General features: G+C 44.0%; 1 protein-coding gene across 50 annotated transcripts in view; it reads left to right on the plus strand.

Moving 5' to 3' along the window:
* Window positions 1-27,768, plus strand: part of trdn (triadin) — a 471,335-nt gene that overhangs the window by 227,308 nt on the left and 216,259 nt on the right. For 49 of the 50 annotated variants that reach the window (XM_067984607.1, XM_067984633.1, XM_067984632.1 and 46 more), the window contains 7 exons: window positions 4,664-4,702; window positions 6,304-6,342; window positions 13,529-13,567; window positions 20,473-20,514; window positions 24,195-24,221; window positions 25,505-25,543; window positions 26,361-26,387. In XM_067984607.1, coding sequence (XP_067840708.1) covers window positions 4,664-4,702; window positions 6,304-6,342; window positions 13,529-13,567; window positions 20,473-20,514; window positions 24,195-24,221; window positions 25,505-25,543; window positions 26,361-26,387 — 252 coding nt within the window. The remainder of the gene's footprint in view (window positions 1-4,663; window positions 4,703-6,303; window positions 6,343-13,528; window positions 13,568-20,472; window positions 20,515-24,194; window positions 24,222-25,504; window positions 25,544-26,360; window positions 26,388-27,768) is intronic. The other variant, XM_067984611.1, reaches the window with a different exon arrangement.

Consider the following 27,768-nt stretch of genomic DNA (forward strand, 5'->3'; position numbering starts at 1 on the left):
ATTGGAAGGTAGCAAATGTAACACCGCTATCCAAGAAAGAAGGTTATAGTCCAACAGCTTTATTTGCTGTTGGACTATAACCTGGTGTTGTGCGACTCCTTACATTTGTCCACCCCAGTCCATCACCGGCATCTCCACATCAAGAAATAAGGGAGAGAGAAAACAGAGAACTACCTGACACCAGTAGTCAGGAAAATGCTGGAATCCATTATTAAGGATATAGTAACAGGGCACTTAGAAAATCATAATATGACTAGGCAGAGTCAACACTGTTTTATGAAAGCAAAATTGTATTTGACAAATCTACTGGAGTTCTTTGAGGATGCAACAAGCAGGGTAGATAAAGGGGAACCAATGGATGTAGTATATTTGGATTTTCAAAAGGCATTTGATGAGGTGCCACACAAAAGGTTGTTATACAATATAAGGGCTCATGGGGTTGGGGGTAATATATTAACATGGATAGAGGATTGGTTAACGGACAGAAAACAGAGAGTAGGAATAAACGGGTCATTCTCAGGTTGGCAGGCTGTAACTAGTGGAGTCCAAGGAACGCAAACTTGAACGTTTATGATGGACAACTGGTTTAGCCATTCGTCGCCAGATCTGGCTGGACCACATAAGCACGATCATGTCCCCTCTTCTGCCAAAACTGCTCACTAGTCCAGGATCATCCTGGAATGCAAAGATAACCCCCGGCTTCTCTTCTCACTACAAACCATCTTCTTAAACCCCTATCCCCTGCCTCTTTCACCCTCACCTCCAACAACGCGCGAGGAGCTCTTGAACTACTATATCACTAAGATTGAGGCCATCCGTTCAGCTGCCTATGCCACCACCCACCCTTTCCCTAGCCCACCAAGCCAAACTTCTCCTACAGTGCCCCCCTGCATCTTTCTCGAGTTTCTCTCCTATCTCCCCTCATGCCATCTCTGAGCTCATCCTGACGATGAGACCTATCTCTTGCTCCTTCGACCATATTCCCACCAAACTGCTGACCGCCCAACTTCCCTTCCTGGCCCCCATGTTAGCTGATATTGTTAATGGTTCCCTCTCCTCAGGTACTGTCCCCCTCCCCTTCAAATCTGCAGTCACCACCCCCCTCCTCAAAAAATCCACTCTTGACCCCTTTGTCCTTATAAACTACCACCCCATCTCCAACCTCCCTTTCTTCTCCAAAGTCCTTGAACGTGTCGTCGCCTCCCAAATTCGTGCCCATCTTTCCTGCAACTCCATGTTTAAATCTCTCCAATCAGTTTCTAGCCTTGCCATAGTACTGAAACGACCCTTATCAGCGTCACAAATGACATCCTATGTGACTGTGACCGTGGTAAACTATCCCTCCTCATCCTTCTCGACCTGTCTGCAGCCTTTGACAGGGTTGGCCACACCATCCTCCTCCAACGCCTCTCCTCCATCGTCAAGCTGGGACGGACTGCGCTCGCCTGGTTCCATCCCTATCTAGCCAGTCATAGCCAGAGAATCACGTGCAATGGTTTCTCTTTCCACTCCCATAATATTACTTCTGGAATCCCCTAAAGATCTATCCTTGGCCCCCTCCTATTTCTCATCTTAATGCTGCCCCTCGGTGACATCATCCGAAAACACAACATCAGGTTCCACATGTACACTGATGACACCCAGCTCCACCTCATCGCTACCTCCCTTGACCCCTCCACTGTCTCTGATTTGTTACACTGCTTGTCCGACATCCAGTCCTGGATGAGGAAAATGTTCCTCCAAATAAATATTGGGAAGACTAAAGCCATTGTCTTTGGTTCAAGCGACAAACTCCGTTCCCTAGCAACCAACTGCATCCCTCTTCCTGGCTGAAACAGACCATTTGCAACCTTGGCATCCTCTTTGACCCTGAGATGAGGTTCTGACCCCATATCAACTCCATCACCAAGAACACCTACTTCCACCTTCGTAACATTGCCCGTCTCCGCCCCTGCCTCAGCTCATCTGCTAATGAAACCCCCATCCATGCCTTTGTTACCTATAGACTTGACTACTCCAATGCTCTACTGGCCAGCCTCCCATCTTCCACCCTCCATAAATTTGAGCTCATCCGAAACTCTGCTGCCCGTAGCCAAACTTGTACCAAGTCCCATTCACCCATCACTCCTGTGCGCACTGACCTACATTGGCTCCCAGTCCAGGAACATCTCGATTTTAAAACTCTCATCCTTGTTTTCAAATCCCTCAATGGCCTCACCCCTCTCTAGCTCTGTAACCTCCTTCAGTCCTACAACTCTCCGAGATCTCTGCAATCCTCCAATTCTTGCCTCTTGCGCCTTCCTAATTTTAATCGCTCCACCAGTGGCGGCCAAGCCTTCAGCTGCCGAGGCCCTAAGCTCTGGAATTCCCTCCTTAAACCTCTCCGCCTCTCTAACTCTCTCTCCTCCTTAAAGATGCTCCTTAAAAGCTACCTCCATCCTGTCCTAATATTTCCTTATGTGGGTCGTGTCAAATTTTGTTTGATAATCATTCCTGTGAAGTGTCTTGGGACATAGAAAATAGGAGCAGGAGTAGGCCATTCGACCCTGCGAACCTGCTCTGCCATTCAATGTGATCATGGCTGATCCTCTATCTCAATACCATATTCCCGCTCTCCCCATACCCCTTGATGCCTTTTGTGTCTAGAAATCTATCTAGCTCCTTCTTAAATATATTCAGTGACTTGGCCTCCATAGCCTTCTGTGGCAGAGAATTCCACAGGATCACCACCCTCTGAGTGAAGAAATGTCTCCTCATCTCAGTCCTAAATGTCCTACCCCGTATCCTGAGACTGTGAACCCTCGTTCTGGACCCCACAGTCTGTCTAGCCCTGTCAGAATTTTATATGTTTCAATGAGATCCCCTCTCATTCTTCTAAACTCGAGTGAATACAGGCCGAGTCGACCCAATCTCTCCTCTTACGACAGCCCTGCCATCCCAGGAATCAGTCTGGTGGACTTTCGCTGTACTCCCTCTATGGCAAATATATCCTTTCTTAGGTAAGGAGACCAAAACTGCACACAATACTCCAGGTGTGGTCTCACCAAGGCCCTGTATAACTGCAGTAAGACATCCTTGCTCCTGTACTCAAATCCTCTTGCAATGAAGGCCAACATACCATTTGCCTTCCTAACTGCTTGCTGCACCTGCATGTTTGCTTTCAGTGACTGGTGTACAAGGTCACCCAGGTCCCTTTGTACATCAACATTTCCCAATCTATCACCATTGAAATAATACTCTGCCTTTCTGTTTTTCCTTCCGAAGTGGATAACTTCACATTTATCCATGTTTTACTGCATCTGCCATGTATTTGCCCACTCACTCAACTTGTCTAAATCGCCTTGAAGCCTCTTTGCATCTTCCTCACAACTCACAATCCCACCTAGTTTAGTGTCGTCAGCAAACTTGGAAATATTATATTTGGTACCCTCATCCAAATCATTGATATATATTGTGAATAGCTGGGGCCCAAGCACTGATCCCTGCCGTACCCCACTAGTCGCTGCCTGCCATCCCAAAAAAGACCCATTTTCTCTGTTTCCTGTCTGTTAACCAATTTTCAATCCATGCCAGTATATTCCCCCCAATCCCATGTGCTTTAATTTTGCACACTAACCTCTTATGTGGGTCCTTATCAAAGGCCTTCTGAAAATCCAAATACACCACATTCACTGGTTCTCCCTTATCTATTCTACCAGTTACATCCTCAAAAAACTCCAGTGGGTTTATCAAACATGGTTTCCCTTTCATAGATCCATGTTGACTTTGTTTAATCACATTGATATTTTCTAAGTGTCCTGTTATCACATCCTTTATAATAGACTCTAGCATTTTCCCTACTACTGATGTTAGGCTAACCGGTCTGTAATTCCCTGTTTTCTCTCTCCCTCCTTTTTTAAATAGTGGGGTTACATTTGCCACCGTCCAATCTGCAGGATCTGTTCCATAATCTATAGAATTTTGGAAGATGTCAACCAATGCATCCACTATTTCCATGACTACCTCTTTTAGTACTCTGGGATGCAGATTATCAGGCCCTGGGGATTTATCGGCTTTCAGTCCCATTAATTTCTCCAGCACTATTTTTTTACTAATACTGATTTCCTTTAATTCCTCCTTCTCACTAGTCCTTTTATTTTATTGTAACGTTTTATTATGTTAAAGGCACTATATAAATGCACGTTGTTGTTGTTGTTGTTGTTGTTGTTGTTGTAAGGAACAAAATTGGAGGATTTCTTTTTTAAAAAAGCTCTTAGAAAACTTGACTAGACGTGTGGCCAAAAACTGAAACTACCAGTTTTTGTTAATTTCTTCAGGAGTCCCCTGATCTCCCTCCATAACTTTGATGGAGAATTGGCAGAAATCCCAGAGAAATGACGTAAACACTCGTTAACGCCATTACTGGCTAAGTCACAGCGTGAAGTCGGAATGACTCCCCCAGAAATTCCAGACATGTATATATTTAAAATAATGGCAGTGCTTGCGTTAGATGCTGCAGCGCAGTGTGATGAATGCTTCAATATTGTGTGCCTATAAGCTATAAAGAACATTTAGTTAACAGCAATTTGTCTTTGCTGTTCTTATTAAGGCTATACTTTGTACAGGTTGTACTGAAGCACGTCAAAAGTGAAAAAAAAACTAAGCTGCCATTTTCATTTTACAGAGAAAGTAAAGAAGCAGAAACCTGCTGCTGCTGAAAAAGGTAAAGAGTCTGTCGGTTAGATCTGTTGAAGTATAAGATGTGCAGGAACAGTATACCTCTGTAAGGAATATATGTATAGTATACCTCTAAGAAGTATATGTACAGTATACCTCTGTAAGGTATATATATATATAGTATACCTCTGTAAGGACTATATGCATAGTGTATCTCTGTAAGGAATATATGTATAATATATCTATGTATGGCGTATATGTATAGTATACCTGTAAGGAGTATATGTGTAGTATATCTCTGTAAGGAATATATGTATAGTATATCTGTAAGGTGTATATACATATAGTATACTTCTGTAAGGAGTAAAGTTTGGCATCAAAACATTATAAAATGCCTGCTCATCTTGTCATATGATCCAGATCTTTGTAAAAATAATTTGAAAGCTATAATGGCCGCAACTATGAGGTTAACAGAAGCTTAAGCTCCATCAGTAATGGTTTGTAAACGTTAGCAAAAATGCCTAAAGAATTCCATAATATTTCGGAATTTGCTTCAGGCTTCAGTACACTCTTGGCAGTGGGAAGATTCTATAAATCATTTACATTTTTTCCTTACTGTTTAGGATTCCAATCAAACTCCTGAAGAGTGTAACAGACTTGGAGCACACTCCAAGGCATTTTTATTCTCTGTACAGTACTGTTTACCAGTAAAATGGTTTCTTATCGATTTCATTTGTAATACAATGGCTGAAAGCTTACCTGTTCCCGAGTTACCAGGCATTTTTTTTATTCGTTAAGGCATGGAGACCTGAGGCCTTCAGTACACCCAAGACACCCATTGGGGCAACAAGTGCAAAGGGGCCCAGACTCTCGTTAGTTCACAAAGCTTTGTGCCAGGAATGCTAAAAGTGAAAAATTGCCTTTGGTTTCAGTGCCCCAGAAATAATGGGCCGATGTACCAAGATTCCTGCTCTTGATTTTCTCGTTGGAAAGTCCACATTTAGCTATTGGGTGAGGACAGGATTGTGCTCCAACGTGATGCCATCCGTTGTCAAACAGCTTGTCGACAGTTACCATCTAGGTTCACTCATGAAGAATGGCTATTCAGATAAAATACTGGAGGGGAGCCAGTGCCTGCAGAACTGTACAATAACATGAGTCCACAACTTCCGGACTAGAAAGGACAAAAATTGGAGGATTTTGTTTTTCAAAAAAGCAACTCTTAGAAAACTTGACTAGATATACGGTCAAAAACTGAAACTATCGGTTTTTGTTAAAGACTGTGGGGTAGAATTTCCGCAGGAGTTCCCCAATCTCCCTCCGTAACTTTGATGGAGGATTAGCAGAAATCTCAGGGAAACGACTTAAACACTCATTAATGGCATTTTTGCCTAAATTACAGCGGGAAGCCGGAATGACTCCAGCAGAAATTGCAGATACGTATTTATTTAAAATAATGGCAGTGCTTGCGTTAGATGCTGCAGCGCAGTGTGATGAATGCTTCAATATTGTGTGCCTATAAACTACATAGATCATTTAGTTAACAGCAATTTGTCTTTACTGTTCTTATTAAGGCTATACTTTGTACAGGTTGTACTGATGCACGTCAAAAGTGAAAAAAAATAACCTGCCATTTTCACTTTACAGATGAAGTAAAAAAGCAGATACCTGCTGCTGCTGAAAAAGGTAAAGAGTCTGTAGGTTTGATCAGTTGAAGTATAAGATGTGCAGGAACAGTATACCTCTGTGAGGAGTATTTGTATAGTATACTTCTGTAAGGAATCTATGTATGGTGTACCTGTAAGGAATCTATGTATAGTATACCTGTAAGGAGTATATGTATAGTGTACCTCTGTAAGGACTATATGTATAGTATACCTTTGTAAGGAGTATATGTATAGTATACCACTGTAAGGAGTATATGTAGGGTATATCTCTGTAATGAGTATATGTATAGTATACCTCTGTACAGAATATATGTATAGTATACCTGTAAGGAGTATATGTATAGTATACTTCTGTAAGGAGTGGTGTTTGGCATCAAAACATTATAAAATTCCTGTCACATGGTACAGAACTGTGTAAAAATAATTTGCAAGCTGTAATGGCCGCAACTAGTGACGTTAACAAAAGCCATAAGCTCCATCAGTAATGATTTGTAAATGTTAGCAAAAAATACCTAAAAAAAATTCCACAATGTTCAGCAATGAATACCAGAGAGGGTGACGATACCTCGAAGGAGTGCAGCCCTGACCATGGCACCATGAGGTAAAGGACTGCACAGGGGGGCACAGCGAAGTGTAGAAATGCAGAAGTCATCGGGGATTTGATAGTCAGGGGCACAGACAGGCATTCCTATGACCACCAATGTGTTGCCTCACTGGTGCCAGGGTAAAGGATATCTCGGAGAGAGTGCAGAACATCCTGCGGTGGGAATGGAGAACAGCCAGAAGCTGTGGTCATGTGGGAACCAATGACATAAGAAAGAAAAGGGATGAGGTCCAACAGTTAGAGTTTCAGGAGCTAGGGAGGAAGTTAAAAAGCAGGACCTCAAAGGTAGTAATCTCTGGATTACTCCCAGTGCCACGCTAGTGAGTAAAGAAATAGGAAGATTAGGCAGGTTAATGCGTGGCTAGAGACATGGTGCAAGAGGGAGGGCTTCAGATTGTTGGGGCATTGGGACCAGTTCTGGGTCGGGAGGGACCTGTTCAAGACGGGTAGGTTGCACCTCAACAAGGCTGGGACCAATGTCCACTTGGGGAGGTTCACTAGTGCTATGGGGAGGGTTTAAACTAATTTGGCAGGGGGATGGGCTCCAGGATGTAGCATTAGAAAGGAGAAACAAGATGCACAAAGATTGGGAGAGACAGATAGCACCAGAGTAAGAAATAATACAGTATTAAATGGGATCAAACTAAGAGAGAATACGAGAAGAACTGAGATAGGTTTAGAGTGCATGTGTGTAAACGCATAAAGCTTGGTTAATAAGATTGGTAAGCTACAGGCGTAAATAACCACATTGGAATATGATGTAGTGGCGATAACGGAGACCTGGCTCAAAAAAGGATGGGATTGGGTACTAAATATTCCTGGATACAAGGTGTTCAGGAAAGAGAAGGAAGGAAAAAAAGGAGGAGGGTGACAGTATTGATTAAGGAGAATATTGTACTGCTGGAATGAGAGGATGTCCTTGAGGGATCAAAGACAGAATCTGTTTGGTTAGAGTTAAGAAACAATTACACTACTGGGTATATTCTATAGAACACCAACGAGTGGGAATGACATAGAGGAGCAAACTTGCAGGGAAATTACAGAGAGGTGTAAGAATTATAGAGTAGTGATAATGGGAGACTTCAACTATTCTATCATAGACTGGGATAGTAATAGTATAAAGGGAATAGAGGGGGAGGAATTTCTGAAGTGTGTTCAGGAGAACTTTCTTTTCTTTTTATTCATTCATGGGATGTTTCAAGGCTAGCATTTATTAACCATCCCTAATTGCCCTTGAGAAGGTGGTGGTGAGCCGCCTTCTTGAACTGCTGCAGTCCGTGTGATAAAGGTTCTCCCACAGTGCTGTTAGGTAGGGAGTTCCAGGATTTTAACCCAGCGACAATGAAGGAACGGCGATATATTTCCAAGTCAGGACGGTGTGTGACTTGGAGGGGAACGTGCAGGTGGTGGTGTTCCCATGCGCCTGCTGCCCTTGTCCTTCTAGGTGGTAGAGGTCGTGGGTTTGGGAGATGCTGTCGAAGAAGCCTTGGCGAGTTGCTGCAGTGCGTCTTGTAGATGGTACACACTGCAGCCACTGTGCGCCGGTGGTGAAGGGAGTGAATGTTTAGGATGGTGGATGGGGTGCCAATCAAGCGGGCTGTTTTGTCCTGGATGGTGTCGAGCTTCTTGAGTGTTATTGGAGCTGTACTCATGCAGGCAAATGGAGAGTATTCCATCACACTCCTGACTTCTGCCTTATAGATGATGGAAAGGCTTTGGGGAGACAGGAGGTGAGTCATTTGCTAAAGAATACCAGCCTCTGACCTGCTGTTGTAGCCACAGTATTTATGTGGCTGGTCCAGTTTAGTTTTTGATGAATGGTGACCTCTAGGATGCAGATGGTGGGGGATTTGGCGATGGCAATGCCGTTGATTGTCAAGGGGAGGTGGTTAGACTCTCTTGTTGGAGATGATCATTGCCTTTCACTTGCCTGGCGTGAATGTTACTTGCCACTTATCAGCTGAAGCCTGGATGTTGTCCAGGTTTTGCTGCATGCGGGCACGGACTGCTTCATTGTCTGAGTGGTTGCGAATGGTACTGAAATGCTGAATCCCCCACCATCAACATCCTGGGGGTCACCATTGACCAGAAACTAAACTGGACCAGCTACATAAATACAATGATGAACCAGCTGAAGATGGTTGGGCCTAGGACACTGCCCTGAGGAACTCCTGCAGCGATGTCCTGGGGCTGAGATGATTGGCCTCCAACAACCACTACCATCTTCCTTTGTGCTAGTTATGACTCCAGCCACTGGAGAGTTTTCCCCCTGATTCCCATTGACGTCAATTTTACTAGGGCTCCTTGATGCCACACTTGGTCAAATGCTGCCTTGATATCAAGGGCAGTCACTCTCACCTCACCTCTGGTAGTCAGCTCTTTTGTCCATGTTTGGACCAAGGCTGTAACCTGGTGAAACCCAAACTGAGTATCGGTGAGCAAGTTATTGATGAGTAAGTGCCGCTTGATAGCACTGTCGACGACACCTTCCATCACTTTGCTAATGATTGAGAGTATACTGATGGGGCAGTAATTGGCCGGATTGCATTTGTCCTGCTTTTTGTGGATCAGTATGTTTCCGGCCCAATGAGGAAGGAGACATTGCTGAATCTAGTTCTGGGGAATGAAGTGGGTCAAGTGGAGCAAGTGTCAGTGGGGAAACATTCAGGGAACAGTGATCATAGTATCGTAAGGTTTAGATTAGTTACGGAAAAGGACAAGGACCAGTCTAGAGTAAAAATACTTAATTGGAGGATGGCCAATTTCAGTGGTTGAGAATGGATCTGACCCGGGTAAATTGGAATCAAAGATTGGCAGGCAAAACTGTAATGGAACAATGGGTGGCCTTTAAAGATGAGATGGTTCGGTCTAGGTAAATTCCCACCAGGGGGAAAGGTAGAGCAACCAAAGCCAGAGCTCCCTGGATGACGAACGAGATAAAGAGTAAGATGAAGCACAAAAAGGGGGCGTATGATGTCAGGTTGATAATACAAGTGAGAACCAGGCTGAATATAGGAGAAGTAAAAAAGTAAATAAGAGGGGCAAAGAGAGAGTATGAGAATAGATTGGCAGCCAGCATAAAAGGGAATCCAAAAGTTTTCTATAGGTATATAAATAGTAAATGGGTAGTAAGAGGAGGGGCGGGGCCGCTTATGGACCAAAAAGGAGATCGACGCATGGAGGCAGAGGGCATGGCGGAGGTACTAAATGAGTACTTTGTATCTGTCTTTACCAAGGAAGAAGATGCTGCCAAAGTCACAGTAAAAGAGGAGGTAGTTGAGATACTGGATGGGCAAAAAATTGATAAAGAGGAGTTACTGGAAAGGCTAGCTGTACTTAAAGTAGATAAGCCACCCGGTCTGGATGGGATGCATCCTAGGCTGTTGAGGGAAGTAAGGATAGAAATTGCAGAGGTGCTGGTCATAATCTTCCAATTATCCTTAGATATGGGGGTGATGCCAGAGGACTGGAGAATTGCGAATGTTACACCCTTGTTTAAAAAAGGGTGTAAGGATAAACCCGGCAACTACAGGCCAGTCAGTTTAACCTCGATGGTGGGGAAGCTTTTAGAAACGATAATCCAGGACAAAATTAATAGTCAATTGGACAAGCGTGAATTAATAAAGGAAAACCAGCATGGATTTGTTGAAGGCAAATCGTGTTTAACCAGCTTGGTTGAGTTTTTTGATGAGGTAACAGAGAGGGTTGATGTGGTTGATGTGTATATGGACTTTCAAAAGGCGTTTGATAAAGTGCCACATAATAGGCTTGTCAGCAAAATTGAAGCCCGTGGAATAAAAGGGGCAGTGGCAGCATGGATACGAGATGGCTAAGTGACAGGAAACAGAGACTAGTGGTGAATGGTTGTTTTTCGGACTGGAGGAAGGTATACAGTGGTGATCCCCAGGGGTTGGTACTGGGACCACTGTTTTTTTGATATATATTAATGACTTGGACTTGGGTGTACAGGGCACAATTTCAAAATTTGCAGATGACACAAAACTTGGAAGTGTAGGAAATAGTAATAGGCTTCAAGAGGACATGGACAGGCTGGTGGAATGGGCGGACACGCGGCAGATGAAATTTAACGCAGAGAAGTGCAAAGTGATACATTTTGGCAGGAAGAATGAGGAGAGGCAATACAAACTAAAGAGTACAATTCTAAAAGGGGTGCAGGAGCAGAGAGACCTGGGGGTATATGTGCATAAATGTTTGAAGGTGGCAAGACAGGTTGAGAAAGCGGTTAAAAAAGCATACGGGATTCTGGGCTTTGTAAATAGAGGCATAGAGTATTTTTTTCAAAAAATATACTTTATTCATAAAATTTGTAGCAAAAACATACAATACAGTTGTCATATCACATTCCAAATGTACGCAATACAGATTATACAATTTGCAGGTTACATCAAGTACAGTTCAATGAACACATTGTACATAATTACAGTTCATGACACTCTGGGGTGTCTCATTGCATTATACTCAATACAGATTATTGATTACAGATTCACTACAGGTACATTACAGATTCATTACAGGTACATTACAGCAATTTGAATTTTACATTCTGCCCAGGGGGGGTTTTCCCTGATTGCAGCCCCTCGGTATACAATGGCGGGAAGGCTCTAAATGGTTGCCTTTCCCCACAGAGCCTTTGCGGCGGCCGCACCTAGCTTCAGTGCATCCCTGAGCACGTAGTCTTGGACCTTGGAATGTGCCAGTCTGCAACACTCGGTCGAGGACAGCTCCGTGCACTGGCAGGTTTCGGGCAGACCAAAGGGCGTCTTTCACCGAGTTAATGGTCTTCTAGCAGCAGTTGATGTCTGTCTCAGTGTGCGTCCCCGGGAAACAGCCCAAGAGTATAAAAGCAAGGAAGTTATGTTGAACCCTTGTAAAACACTGGTTCAGCCACAACTACAGTATTGTGTCCAATTCTGGGCACTGCACTTTATGAAGGATGTGAAGGCCTTAGAGAGGGTGCAGAAATGATTTACTAGAATGGTTCCAGAGATGAGGGACATAAGTTATGTGGAGAGACTGAAGAAACTGGGGTTGTTCTCCTTAGAGCAAAGAAGGTTAAGAGGAGATTTGATTGAAGTATTCAAAATCATGAAGGGTTTAGAGAAAATAAATAAAGAGAAACTGTTCCCATTGGTGGAAGTGTCGAGAACCAGAGGACAGAGATTTAAGGTGATTGGCAAAAGAACCAAAGGCGACATGAGGATAAACTTTTTTACGCAGCGAGTGGATAGGATCTGGAATGCGCCGACTGTGGGGGTGGGGTGGGGGGGGGGTGCCGCGGGTGATGGGAGCAGATTCAATCGTGGCTTTCGAAAGGGAATTAGATAAATACATGAAGGGAAAAAATGTGCAGGGCTACGGGGAAAGAGTGGGGGGATGGGACTAATTGGGTTGCTCTTGCAAAGAGCCGACATGGGCTCACTGGGCCGAGTGGCCTCCTTCTGTGCTGTAACCATTCTATGATTCTAATATTTAGGAATGTGCTTCAGGCTTCAGTACACTCTTGGCACTGGGAATATTCCATAAATCATTCACATTTTTTCCTTACTGTTTATGATTCTATTCAAACTCCTCAAGAGAGTTACAGACTTGTATCACACTCCAAAGCATTTTTATTCTCTGTACAATATTGTTTATCAAAATGGTTTCTTATCAATTTCATTTGTAATACAATGGCTGAAACACATCAGCTTACCTGTTCCCGAGTTACCAGGCATTTTTTTTATTCGTTAAGGCATGGAGACCTGAGGCCTTCAGTACACCCAAGACACCCATTGGGGCAACAAGTGCAAAGGGGCCCAGACTCTCGTTAGTTCACAAAGCTTTGTGCCAGGAATGCTAAAAGTGAAAAATTGCCTTTGGTTTCAGTGCCCCAGAAATAATGGGCCGATGTACCAAGATTCCTGCTCTTGATTTTCTCGTTGGAAAGTCCACATTTAGCTATTGGGTGAGGACAGGATTGTGCTCCAATGTGATGCCATCCGTTGTCAAACAGCTTGTCGACTGTTACCATCTAGATTCACTCATGAAGAATGGCTATTCAGATAAAATACTGGAGGGGAGCCAGTGCCTGCAGAACTGTACAATAACATGAGTCCACAACTTCCGGACTAGAAAAGACAAAAATTGGAGGATTTTGTTTTTCAAAAAAGCAACTCTTAGAAAACTTGACTAGATATACGGTCAAAAACTGAAACTATCGGTTTTTGTTAAAGACTGTAGGATAGAATTTCCGCAGGAGTTCCCCAATCTCCCTCCGTAACTTTGATGGAGGATTAGCAGAAATCTCAGGGAAACGACTTAAACACTCATTAACGGCATTTTTGCCTAAATTACAGCGGGAAGTCGGAATGACTCCAGCAGAAATTGCAGAAACGTATTTATTTAAAATAATGGCAGTGCTTGTGTTAGATGCTGCAGCGCAGTGTGATGAATGCTTCAATATTGTGTGCCTATAAACTACATAGATCATTTAGTTAGCAGCGATTTGTCTTTACTGTTCTTATTAAGGCTATACTTTGTACAGGTTGTACTGATGCACGTCAAAAGTGACAGAAACTAACCTGCCATTTTCATTTTACAGATGAAGTAAAGAAGCAGAAACCTGCTGCTGCTGAAAAAGGTAAAGAGTCTGTAGGTTTGATCAGTTGAAGTATAAGATGTGCCGGAACAGTATACCTCTGTAAGGAGTATTTGTATAGTATATTTCTGTAAGGAGTATTGTCAGGCGGGCCATTGACTTGTTTATGTGTGAGTTACAAAGGCCGACTTTAACCCTGTTTGCCTGGTGGAAACTGGGTGGGTGGGCAGTTAAAATCGGCCAGAGGACTTACCGTTTGACATTACACTCCATTCCCATTGTCTTCTATTTTAACCTGCTCTTCTGAGCAGGCGGCAACGATATTGGCCTGAAACTAGCCGTGACATACATTAAATATGCAGATTTGGGTCCCATGGAATCACTGGGCTCCGACTGTTATTTTAACTGGTGGCCTGAGCGGGAAAGCCATTGTGGGCTTCCCACTGGAGAAGACAACGGGAACAGGCCCAAACAGGTAAGTTTTTAAAAACTTTTTGATTTAACTTTCCTTTGGGGCCAGGAACCTCCCGAAATTCCCTCTTGGTGACATATCTGAGTGCTGGGGATGGTTCCTTCAGTCCTGCCCACTAGCCAGCTGTCGCTTCCTGACAGTTTCAGGTGGGCAACTGACCGGGGGCATGTAGACGAGGCTCAGGCCTCACGCTGCTGCGGTCAGAGGGGTTTGGCGCTCGCCTCGGCCTCACCGACCTGATTCATGCACCGAGTTAAAATCGGGGCTGCACTGTTCAGTTATGTTCTGTAACTTAGCTATTTTCAGCTTGTTTACACTCGCATGGTTGAGATCCCTTTGTTACCATGATGGAACCAAGGAAAGAGGCCACATTACCTCTATAAGCACAGTGAACACCTACTGGGATATATGAAGAGTGATATTAATAATCAATAAGAGTATCATAGCCAGACTGGAAGCAATCAATCAAGTACATCTGAGAGCATCAAATTTAGTTCCCTATCTGGCAACCAGATTTTTGTCCACTACTTATTTTTTTTAAGTATTGCAATGTGCAATGATGTTTTTGAACCTGTTAATCAGTTTTTGCAAATTTTTAAAATTGTCATGTATGGGCTATTAATCCCCTGACTTCTATATTAAATAGGTGGTCACTTCATAATATGCTTGGAACACCTGAACAGCTTGGTTAGAATGGATGCTGAAGGACATACTTCTATTAAAGTTTTAAATAAAAGAAAAATTGAGCAACTCAGCTCTGCCCTTTGCTCGCTGTTAAGAATTCAGGTCTGCCACAGATATCTACTTGGGTTCAGTGATGTCAGTCATTCTTTCATGCGGTCTGGTCAGCTGCTTCTTACAAAGGTTTTCTACCATGTGCTCCCTATGAGTATTGAATTGGCCCTTAAAAGTGAGAAAGTAAAACAAAGATAAAAAAGTAATGGAAAGGAAAACAGAAAATGCAAGACACAAAACACAGGAACATTAAAGTGTGGACCATCTGGCTAGACCCAAAGTTCAAAAAATCCCATACGCTTCTCCATTTCTCACACTTCTCAATTGCTTTCTCTGCCCAATATCGATCCAGTTCCCTGTTGAATTTGTTCATTCCATCTGTCTGCACAGCTTACTTGGGCAGTCAGTTTCATACATTCATCACCCTCATTAAATCAAAACCATCTGTTCACCTTCTTCTAAGCTTGAGTCCCTTGCACAATTTGTAATCTTGGCAAACATAATTGGCCGTGATATTTGCGGGGAGGAGGGGCGGGAGCGGGGGAGTGCGGTTGCAGGGGGGAGGAAACTAAGAAATCATTTTTTATTCCGTTTCCCACCTGGTAGCTGGCCAGATTAACAGGCTGGCCGGCCTCCAGGCGGGAAAGACAACGGTAGAAGGCCGCAGCCGGGGATCCTTGGTGACGGTCCTCGACAATCTGCAAAGATCGCAGCATGGTGGGTGGGGGTCGGAGCATGGCAGTTGTGGGGGGAGGGAGGCAAAGATCAAGGGTTGTAGGGTTGCGGGGGGAGCGGCCGATCTTGGCAGTGAGGAGAGGCCGCAATCAGCAGCGGGTTTCCTTGGGGGGCCAGGGGGAGGACTCCCGCTCTTTCTGGCTCACAAGCAGCGTTATAAAAAGCATTTACCTGCTTGATCCGGTAGCTCCCGTCTCCATTTTGCTGCCGGATCTCCTGAGCCCTGGGAAACCCAACAGGCCAGCATTCAATTTAAATCAGGCTCCCAGCTGCACTGTGGGAGCCTGATTTAAATCATAGAATCATAGAAGTTTACAACATGGAAACAGGCCCTTCGGCCCAACATGTCCATGTCGCCCAGTTTATACCACTAAACTAGTCCCAATTCCCTGCACTTGGCCCATATCCCTCTATACCCATCTTACCCATGTAACTGTCCAAATGCTTTTTAAAAGACAAAATTGTACCCACCTCTACTACTGCCTCTGGCAGCTCGTTCCAGACACTCACCACCCTTTGAGTGAAAAAATTGCCCCTCTGGACCCTTTTGTATCTCTCCCCTCTCACCTTAAATCTATGCCCCCTCGTTATAGACTCCCCTACCTTTGGGAAAAGATTTTGATTATCTACCTTATCTATGCCCCTCATTATTTTATAGACTTCTATAAGATCACCCCTAAACCTCCTACTCTCCAGGGAAAAAAGTCTCAGTCTATCCAACCTCTCCCTATAAGTCAAACCATTAAGTCCCGGTAGCATCCTAGTAAATCTTTTCTGCACTCTTTCTAGTTTAATAATATCCTTTCTATAATAGGGTGGCCAGAACTGTACACAGTATTCCAAGTGTGGCCTTACTAATGTCTTTTACAACTTCAACAAGACATCCCAACTCCTGTATTCAATGTTCTGACCAATGAAACCAAGCATGCCGAATGCCTTCTTCACCACCCTATCCACCTGTGACTCCACTTTCAAGGAGCTATGAACCTGTACTCCTAGATCTCTTTGTTCTATAACTCTCCCCAACGCCCTACCATTAACGGAGTAGGTCCTGGCCCGATTCGATCTACCAAAATGCATCACCTCACATTTGTCTAAATTAAACTCCATCTGCCATTCATCGGCCCACTGGCCCAATTTATCAAGATCCCGTTGCAATCCTAGATAACCTTCTTCACTGTCCACAATGCCACCAATCTTGGTGTCATCTGCAAACTTACTAACCATGCCTCCTAAATTCTCATCCAAATCATTAATATAAATAACAAACAACAGCGGAACCAGCACCGATCCCTGAGGCACACCGCTGGTCACAGGCCTCCAGTTTGAAAAACAACCCTCTACAACCACCCTCTGTCTTCTGTCGTCAATCCAATTTTGTATCCAATTGGCTACCTCACCTTGGATCCCGTGAGATTTAACCTTATGTAACAACCTACCATGCGGTACCTTGTCAAAGGCTTTGCTAAAGTCCATGTAGACCACGTCTACTGCACAGCCCTCATCTATCTTCTTGGTTACCCCTTCAAAAAACTCAATCAAATTTGTGAGACATGATTTTCCTCTCACAAAACCATGCTGACTGTTCCTAATCAGTCCCTGCCTCTCCAAATGCCTGTAGATCCTGTCTCTCAGAATACCCTCTAACAACTTACCCACTACAGATGTCAGTCTCACCGGTCTGTAGTTCCCAGGCTTTTCCCTGCCGCCCTTCTTAAACAAAGGTACAACATTTGCTACCCTCCAATCTTCAGGCACCTCACCTGTAGCTGTCGATGATTCAAATATCTCTGCTAGGGGACCCGCAATTTCCTCCCTAACCTCCCATAACGTCCTGGGATACATTTCATCAGGTCCCGGAGATTTATCTACCTTGATGCGCGTTAAGACTTCCAGCACCTCCCTCTCTGTAATATGTACACTCCTCAAGACATCACTATTTATTTCCCCAAGTTCCCTAACATCCATGCCTTTCTCAACCGTAAATACTGATGTGACATATTCATTTAGGATCTCACCCATCTCTTGTGGTTCCGCACATAGATGACCTTGTTGATCCATAAGAGGCCCTACTCTCTCCCTAGTTACTCTTTTGCCCTTTATGTATTTGTAGAAGCTCTTTGGATTCTCCTTTGCCTTATCTGCCAAAGCAATCTCATGTCCCCTTTTTGCCCTCCTGATTTCTCTCTTAACTCTACTCCGGCAATCTCTATACTCTTCAAGGGATCCACTTGATCCCAGCTGCCTATGCATGTCATATGCCTCCTTCTTCTTTTTGACTAGAGCCTCAATCTCCCGAGTCATCCAAGGTTCCCTACTTCTACCAGCCTTGCCCTTCACTTTATAAGGAATGTGCTTACCCTGAACCCTGGTTAACACACTTTTGAAAGCCTCCCACTTACCAGACGTCCATTTGCCTGCCAACAGACTCTCCCAATCAACTTCTGAAAGTTCCTGTCTAATACCATCAAAATTGGCCTTTCCCCAATTTAGAATTTTAACTTTTGGGCCAGACCTATCATTCTCCATAGCTATCTTAAAACTAATGGAATAATGATCACTGGTCCCAAAGTGATCCCTCACTAACACTTCTGTCACCTGCCCTTCCTTATTTCCCAAGAGGAGGTCAAGTTTTGCCCCCTCTCTAGTCGGGCCATCCACATACTGAACGAGAAATTCCTCCTGAATACACTCAACAAATTTCTCTCCATCCAAGCCCCTAATGCTATGGCTGTCCCAGTCAATGTTGGGAAAGTTAAAGTCCCCTACTATTACCACCCTATTTTTCTTGCAGCTGTCTGTAATCTCCTTACATATTTGCTCCTCAATTTCCCGTTGACTATTTGGGGGTCTGTAGTACAATCCTATCAAAGTGATCTCTCCCTTCTTATTTTTCAGTTCTACGCATATAGACTCAGTGGGCGAACCCTCGGATATATCCCCTCTCACTACTGCCGTGATGTTCTCCCTAATCAAGCACGGAACTCCCCCTCCTCTCTTACCTCCTGCTCTATCTTTCCTATAGCATCTGTACCCTGGAACATTGAGCTGCCAGTCCTGCCCCTCCCTTAGCCATGTTTCAGTAATAGCTATAACATCCCAGTCCCATGTACCCATCCATGCCCTGAGTTCATCTGCCTTGCCCATCAGACTTCTTGCATTGAAATAAATGCAGTTTAATCTAGACTTCCCTTGGTCTTTGCCCTGCTTTCTCAGACCATTTGTCCGGTCATGTTTTGTACACTCTCCCTTACTGCCTTTTGTTTCTGTCACCACTTCACTTCCCACTGACTTCCTGCATCGGTTCCCATCCCCCTGCCACATTAGTTTAAACCCTCCCCAACAGCACTGGCAAACACTCCCCCTAGGACATTGGTTCCAGTCCTGCCCAGATGCAGACCGTCCAATTTGTACTGGTCCCACCTCCCCCAGAACCGGTTCCAATGGCCCAGGAATTTGAATCCCTCCCTCTTGCACCATCTCTCAAGCCACGTATTCATCCTAGCTATCCTGTCATTCCTACTCTGACTAGCCCATGGCACTGTTAGCAATCCTGAGATTACTACCTTTGAGGTCCTACTTTTTAGTTTAACTCCTAACTCCCTAAATTCAGCTTGTAGGACCTCATCCCGTTTTTTACCTATATCGTTGGTACCTATATGCACCATGACAACTGGCTGTTCACCCTCCCCCTCCAGAATGTCCTGCAGCCGCTCCGAGACATCCCTGACCCTTGCACCAGGGAGGCAACATACCATCCTGGAGTCTCGGTTGCGTCCACAGAAACGCCTGTCTATTCCCCTTACAATCGAGTCCCCTATCACTATAGCTCTGCCACTCTTTTTCCTGCCCTCCTGTGCAGCAGAGCCAGCCATGGTGCCATGAACCTGGCCGCTGTCACCTTCCCCTGGTGAGCCATCTCCCCCAACAGTATCCAAAACGGTATACCTGTTTTGGAGGAAGATGACCGCAGGGGACCCCTGCACTGCCTTCCTACTCTTCCTCTGTCTGTTGGTCACCCATTCACTATCTCCCTCAGTAATTTTTATCTGTGGTGTGACCAACTCACTGAACGTGCTATCCACGACTTCCTCAGCATCGCGGATGCCCCAAAGTGAGTCCATCCGCAGCTCCAGAGCCGTCAAGCGGTCAAACAATAGCTGCAGCTGGACACACTTCCCGCAGGTGAAGGAATCAGGGACACAGGAAGGATCCCTGAATTCCCACATCCCACAAGAGGAACATGACACAATAAAGAAGTGTCTCGCCTCTCCCACAGACACAGACACGCCACACAACCCGCCACCGTAAAAATGGCGGCAGGCGCATACATGGCGGGTTGGGGTCGCATTCCCCGATTTTTAATTTTTAACCCCCCCCGACACTCTCCCACCCATTGTGGGGGGGGTTAATATTGACCCATTATTTAGGTTTAGTTTATTTATTCTGTTCACATTCCCAGTTTCTATAGCCTCTCCTGGTAGCTCAGATGCTCATTTCAAGTATCAGTGTGATCAACCTTTGCTGTACCCTTTTCCTGCTGGGATGTTCCCAATGTCGTACTGTAGAATTGTACACAGTGAGGCCAAGACCAGTACTTTATACAGGTTCATTATCACTACCTGACACAGAGGCCATTGGGGGCAGCATCCTTTCCATTCTGGGGGTAACCCAGCACCACACTCCCACCCTGTCCCGGCAAGCTTTGGCCGGTGTTTCCAACCTCTTCGGTGGGGAGTGGGGGCACTTGTTGCCAAAGCCCAACTCTTCCTGGACCCTCCCCCTGGCCCCAGGAATTTTATCTGCGACAGTGGCAAAGTTCAGCTGCAGGTATGATCCAGGCGGAATCCCTGGAATTGTGGTCCTGAGCATTTTCCAGGCCAATATTTATAAAGCCATGCTTTCTCGCTTACTACTCTCCGTATTTTGTAGATGCTTTATTATTCCCTCCTTCATGATGCCCTCTAAAGTTTTACGTTAAAATTAAAATCTTTTGCTTTTACAGAAAAAGAAAAGAAACAAAAACCTGCTGCTGCTGCTGGAAAAGGTAAAGAGTTTTCAGTTTGCCTTGTCACAGTACTACTGCATTATACAGGGAAAGCTGGTGACAGTAAGAGGAACATCTGCATCAGGTCTTTGTGCAGTAGTTCCAGTTCTGAGTCCTGTTGGAGTGGATACTTGGTGACACTGTGAGATGCTGATTCACATTTGGAAATGTTCTTTCTGTGACCCAAGTTTGAATACACCCCAAAAGAGAAGGAGGTGCTTTCATTTACTTGTTGTGGTGTATATTCAATGGCATTTATTTTTAATCAGTTTCAGTCCATTTTTCACATGGATAAAGGTGCTTGGCAAATGCTCTGAATTAAACACTAATAGCAATTTGATAGTTTTACTCCAAAAGCTCATTAGGAAAGTGAATGTGGGAAATAGAAATACCACATGATTTAAGGGGATGGGGAGCTACATCCAAGGTCCCACAGCAATGAGATAAATGATCAGATAATCTGTTTTAGTGATGTTGGTTGTGTGATAAATATTGGCTAGGACACCAGAACTCCTCTGCTCTTCTTCAAAATAGTGCCATGTGATCGTTTACATCGTGAGAAGACAGATGGAGCCTTGGTTTAATGTCTCATCTGAAAGACGGCACCTCCAACAGTGCAGCACACCCTCATAAGTTGCATTGCATTAGTGAATGGCTGGAGCCCAGCATTGCATGTAGCCCTGCAATACCATCCCCAGCACTGTGTCGACCCTCATTTTGAAGAATGCAAACAAACGCGCATATGCTTCCCAACTATTGCCCTTTGCATGGTTTTGTGCCGTTGTCGCATCGACATGTCATGTTTATTGGTCCATCAGTAACAACAAGAACAACAGCAACTTACATTTATTTAGTGCCTTTAATGTATAATGCGTTTCACAGAATAGTAATCAGACAAAAATGGAGGCTAAACCAAAGAAAGAAACATTTAGCTGGGGTAACTAATCGTTTGGTCAAAGAAGTGGGTTTTATGGAGGTTCTTAAAGGAGCAAAGGGTGGTAAAGAGGCGGAAGGTTTAGGGAGAGATTTTCAGAACGTAGAGCCTAGATGGCTGACGGCACAGCCGTCAATGGTTGGATGAAGGGATTGGGGGATACAGCAGAGGCCAGAGTTAGAGGAACGCAGAGTTCTCAGAGCGTTGTATGGTTGGTAAAGGTTACAGAGATAGAGAGGGATGAGGCCATGGAGCGATTTAAAGAATGAGAATTTTAAATTTGAGGTGTTGAGAGACCGGGAGCCATTGTAGATCAGCAAACAAGGACAGGAGTGATAGGTGAGTGGAACGCAGTGCAAGGTAGGATATGTGCAGCAGAACTTTGTGGAGGTGGAGGAAGGGAAGCCGGCCAGGAGAACATTGGAATAGTTGAGTCTGGAGGTGACGAAGGATAAGATTTTCAGCAGTAGATGGGCTGAGACAGGGGCAGATGGGCAATATTATAGATGTGGAAGTAGGCGGTAAGACTGCTCTTCCATTATCTGTTATGATCTAGAATTTAAAATCTCTGGAACTTTTTCCTTGACACTTGTGGTGTATGTCTATATAGGTTAACACAATTACACACAGTTGATAAATTGTCACTCCAAGATGTTCATGCAGATTGTCTAAATTGAGCCTCATGATGCAGCGAGTGTCTAATAGCAGACTCTTGAGTTCATGACCACGTACATTTATTTGTGCGTAAATACTGGGTGGTAACAGGATCAGTGTTGGTTGTGGTTTGCTCCTCCTCCTCCATGTTTGAGTAACTGTCATACTTCCTGTACTCACATGTAAAGAATGGTCACTTAGATGAGGTACCAGAGGGCAGGTGGCCCCTGTGGAACTGTACATAGCGGGCTGGATATTAACTCAGAGCTGAGAAGAGAGCGGAGGAGAGGATTTGTAGACGGGAAATCCGGACGTAAGGGTTTCCTGCAGGTCTTGACGATTTTTTCAGTAGGACCTGTTTTAAACTTATTCAACAGGTTTCTCGATCGACAGCCAGCCAGATTGACAAACTGGCTGCCTGTTGGGTGAGAAAGCAGCTGGGGAGCGATAGGGATCTTCGGTGTTTGGATCATGGGGGTTTCCTGTTTTTTAAATTTTAACCCCCCTCCCGCCTCCTCCGCCACCCGCCCTGGGGGATTAAAATTACCCCTAACATGTCTCAGCACATTCAAGAGGAGAAATGAGAACCCCCAAGTCATCATTCTTCTCTTAAGGATGGTAGAACTGATTTTCCTGGTACCGCTGTGCCCAGCGCTGGACAGGAACAGCGCATCCAAAGTGTGCTGTACCTTTTCAGGTTCCGATGCACCAGAATTTCCTGTCCTGGCAATTAACACATACTGGGGGCATCCTGGGAATAGACCCTCCCCCTGACATTTTCTGGCACTGCAAAACCAGAAATCAGTGCCCTGGCTGCTGGTGATCCACTTGGTAAGTATGGCACTATTTTGAGGGGAGTGGCAGAGCAGAGGGACCTGGGGTTGCAAATCCACAAATCTTTGAAGGTGGCAGGGCAAGTTGATAAGGGGGTTAAGAAAGCGTATGGGATACTTGGCTTTGTAAGTAGGGGCATTGAATACACAGACAAGGAAGTCATGCTAAACCTTTACAAATCACTGGTTAGGCATCAGCTGGAGTATATTTTTTAACCAAAGGATACGGGGATCGGGCGGGAAAGTAGAGTTGAGGTCGAAGATCAGCCACGATCTTAATGAATGGCGGAGCAGGCTCATGGGGCCGTATGGCCTACTCCTGCTCCTATTTCTTACGTTTCTAAGTATTAAAAACATGTTCAACTTACTTTTTGGGGTACTCTTCGGCTTACAGGTAGACCCCCTTGGATCGTCCAGCCTGGGGAGTGAGGGGGGAGAGAGGTGGTGGTTCCTATCACAAGCCCAATGCTAGCTTCATGGAGCATCCCTGTGTCTTGATGCCCCAAGGCCCCACCAACAAGAAAGTGAAGCAGCAGAGCCAGCAATGTCCCTCCCTGCCTCATTTACATGTCATCAATAAGCCTGTATCTATTGCAGCCACAAACCCAACTGTGTCTCTCACCACCCCACCATTTCGCTCAGTGTAATGGGTCTCTGCTCCCTTTTTCCCTGAACTTTTCACCCGGGGAACGGATGTTCGCTGGGGCAAAGGTGAATCAAACTGGCCCTTGTGTCTCAGGACTGTATAAATATTTATATAAGCACATGTTTTTAAAAATTAGCAAAATATTGCAACCTAATGTGTGATACATTTACTAGACTACACACACACAAACACACTCACACACCTGCTTGTCAGAAGTCCTAGTGATGTTTCATGTAATACCCTGGCCTCCTACCCAGAGAGGAAAAGGCGCAAAGGTGGGTATATGGAGTTGAGTTATCGATCGAACTGAATGCAAGAATAGGCTCGAGAGGCTGAATTAACTATTCATGTTCCTATGTTCACTCAGCAGATTTGATGCTTACTGATACAGGGTTTATATTACCCCTTCGGGAATAATTATGTTTAACTGGAGAATTGCTTCAGTGTTTCAGATCAATCCAGAATCTAAAGATGGGCATTGACGATACAACTTTTAGATCACATTATTGTCAATGGAATGGTTATCAACTTTACAAATATGCTGAGGAACAAAGAACAGCTTCTATTTAGCAATGCCTGCAATTTAAGTTTTTTTTCTTTTCTATATTTGCAGCTAAACTTGCAAAAGAAAAAGCTCTAGGTGAGTTCTTCACAAAAACAACTCAGATGTTTCTGTCTAGTTAGCACCTGGAAATTTCTAGAATAAATATGAATAAAGCCCAACAACAATTAAGAATACAATGTTGTTAGTAACCAAAAACTAATGGGAGCAATATTTATATTGCTTTGGAGTCTACATTCTTTTTGTTAACATAAATGAATATGATTCATAAATTATCACATTCAGTGTCTTTCACAGGAAATCCCGGTGCAGATCTTTTCATGGAATTTTAAATCACATTAATGTTTACTATCCTGGCCAATCAATTACTTCTTTCTCAATCAGACTTAATATCATACTACAATGATCATGTACCTTGATCTGATTTTTTAAAGTTTCCATTATAGTCTCAAATAACTTGCATGCTAAGTAAAGAATCAGCTGGCACAAGATTTCGGTATCAGTAATGCAAGGTAAAAAAATGTTTGATATTCCCAATTCTGAATAATTTCCAATATATTTAAAATAAAAGGTATCTGGTGGCATTATGGCAACATGTTCACATATGATTTCCCATTCTGCTGATTTCCTGATCTGTGGTGAAGGTCAGGGCTGAGGCTAGGCGCAGTCACTGGACCTCTGTTGAGTCACTACTTGTGACTGGCTGAGAGCGGCAGGCAAAAACTTGGGACTAGGTCAGCCACTTGCCTATTTAACGGCGGTTATTCCATTACACACAGGGAGACTGCAGAAAGAGATAAAATGACTTGGTCGAATAAAGAGCTGTGTTTGATTTGTATCAATGGTAAACATAAAAATATTGGTTTCCTCAGCACCAATATCACCAAAGTGGCCGTGGTAATATTGGTGCTGAGGAAATGCATGACTTATAAGAGTGGAGCTAAGACATGGGGAATATAGAGTTCAGAGAGAGACAGAGCTGGAGAGGAGGGAGAAATCTGGGGTCAATTTTAATCTAACCCAGCAGTCAGGGAACAAGATAGGTGCAATGCTGGTTTTACACCCTGTCCGATTTTACTCTCAGTTGAAGTCAATGGAGAGTAATATTGGGTGGGGTGTTCCATCCGATCCCATGGGCTTCCCGCCCAGCCAGTTAGGTTAAAATTACCCCCATAGAATGGAAAATAGACAAAAAGAAATTAATGATGAAGGAAAAAATAAAGAGAAATAAAACAGATGTGTTGAGAAAGCAAAAGAGAGAAAGGCACAAAAGACAAGGGGGGGAATGGAACACAACAAAGAAAATAAAATGCTATAGTAAATGAAATAAAACTGAACTATATTTTTTTTTATAAAAACAGAAAAAGAAAAGAAAAAGAAGCCTATTACTGCTGAAAAAGGTAAATGAGTTTGTGTTGTTGGATTGTAATAGCAAGGGAAACACTGCCCACAGTAGTTGCAGTTTTGAATCCAGGTAGAATGGAAGTTGATGTGGTGCAGTCTTATAAGAAGTAATCTTATGAATTTTCATTCCTGAGATAGAAAATTCAGGTGTGCATTGTCGACAATTTTCCATCCTAGAAAATTGTAAGTAATGCGTGCTGAATTCCAAATCCGTTCTCCCAACAGGCGAAACTCTGTGCCAAGAGCACAGATTCATACATTTACCCCTATAGTGGAATATCTATTTGATATAACTAGTATTATACATACCATGCTGAACTCAATGCTAGGATCAAGACTAAAAGCAAATGGGGTTGTGTATGTTCACTGTGAATATCACAGAACCTAGGCTAAAACTTTTCCAGCTTTCAATCACATGACCAATTTGCTCTACTCAGATCACATGGGCAAAGGTGGCCTCAAATAAACAATTTCACAGACTAACTGTATAACATTGCTGTTTAGAATAGCCCGACAGCACACAAGTTAATTACACTCATGTGGACCAACCACATGGACGAGCAAAACTCAGGGCTCCAATTAATTATAATTTTCCTAAATTCATCTGGTAATTTTTATAACTCCCCGATACAACTTGAACTTTCTTCTACATTCCATAAATGAAATAAATAACTTCACTGCTGTTACTAATACAGCTATTGATATTTTTTCAATAATAGTGCCCAACATATCAAAAGATAGGCCAGTTAAAAACTTTTTGTGATATTTTATAACCAGCAACCTGATACTTATGTTTTTTATTTTATGTTACAGCTAAACCTACAAAAGAGAAAGTACCAGGTGAGTGTGACAAAAACATAGCATGTTTATCCACGAAGGATCTTGGTATTTATTTCTTACTCTCTGTCATAGAACATATGGGATTTAAAAAACACATTTTCTCACAGAAAATGGCCCAGCTTGTTTTTGTACAATAGCTTCAAATGCCTGGATTTTCAGCTGGCTTCTACCCGATTTTGTGGTGCTAATTGAACTCAATTCTCATCGACATTAACAGTGACGGAAATGAGTAGGACCATGCAAATGACACAGTCATGAAGTAATAATGTCATACATCCTATTTTCCATCATTTCTGCCTCGTTCACACTCATTCATATTCAAGCTAGTGTAAAATGGCTGTTCAGGGTTGAAAGACACCACGGAGAAAGCAGAATAACATCGAAAAGGCTTGGACTGGACCTTTAGAGGTGCAGTTAAAAGTTTATTTCAGTTTTTTTTATGTTGTTACCAATTACATTGCCATCTTTTATTCACTCATGGGATGTAGGCGTCGCTGGCGAGGCCAGCATTTATTGTCCATCCTTAATTGCCTTTGAGACGGTGGTGGTGAGCCGCCTTCTTGAACCGCTGCAGTCCGTGTGGTGAAGGTTCTCCCACAGTGCTGTTAGGAAGGGAGTTCCAGGATTTTGACCCAGTGACGATGAAGGAACGGCAATATATTTCCAAGTCGGGATGGTGTGTGACTTGGAGGGGAATATGCAGGTGGTGTTGTTCCCATGTGCCTGCTCCCTTTGTCCTTCTAGGTGGTAGAGGTCACGGGTTTGGGAGGTGCTGTCGAAGAAGCCTTGGCAAGTTGCTGCAGTGCATCCTGTGGGTGGTACACACTGCAGCCACTGTGTGCCGGTGGTGAAGGGAGTGAATGTTTCGGGTGGTGGATGGGATACCAATCAAGCGGGATGCTTTGTCCTGGATGGTGTCGAGCATCTTGAGTGTTGTTGGAGCTGCACTCATCCAGGCAAGTAGAGAATATTCCATCACACTCCTAACTTGTGCCTTGTAGATGGTGGAAAGGCTTTGGGGAGTCAGGAGGTGAGTCACTCGCCGCAGAACACCCAGCCTCTGACCTGCTCTTGTAGCCACAGTATTTATATGGCTGGTCCAGTTAAGTTTCTGGTCAATGGTGACCTCCATGATGTTGACGGTGGGGGGATTCGACGATGGTAATGCCGTTGAATGTCAAGGGGAGGTGGTTAGACTCTCTCTTGTTGGAGATGGTCATTGCCTGGCACTTGTCTGGTGAGAATCTTAATTGCCACTTATGAACCCAAGCCTGGATGTTGTCCAGGTCTTGCTGCATGTGGGCATGGACTGCTTCATTATCTGAGGGGTTGCGAATGGAACTGAACACTGTGCAATCATCAGCGAACATCCCCATTTCTG

This window comes from Heptranchias perlo, chromosome 5 (genome assembly GCF_035084215.1).
Source record: "Heptranchias perlo isolate sHepPer1 chromosome 5, sHepPer1.hap1, whole genome shotgun sequence".
Lineage (NCBI taxonomy): Eukaryota > Metazoa > Chordata > Chondrichthyes > Hexanchiformes > Hexanchidae > Heptranchias > Heptranchias perlo.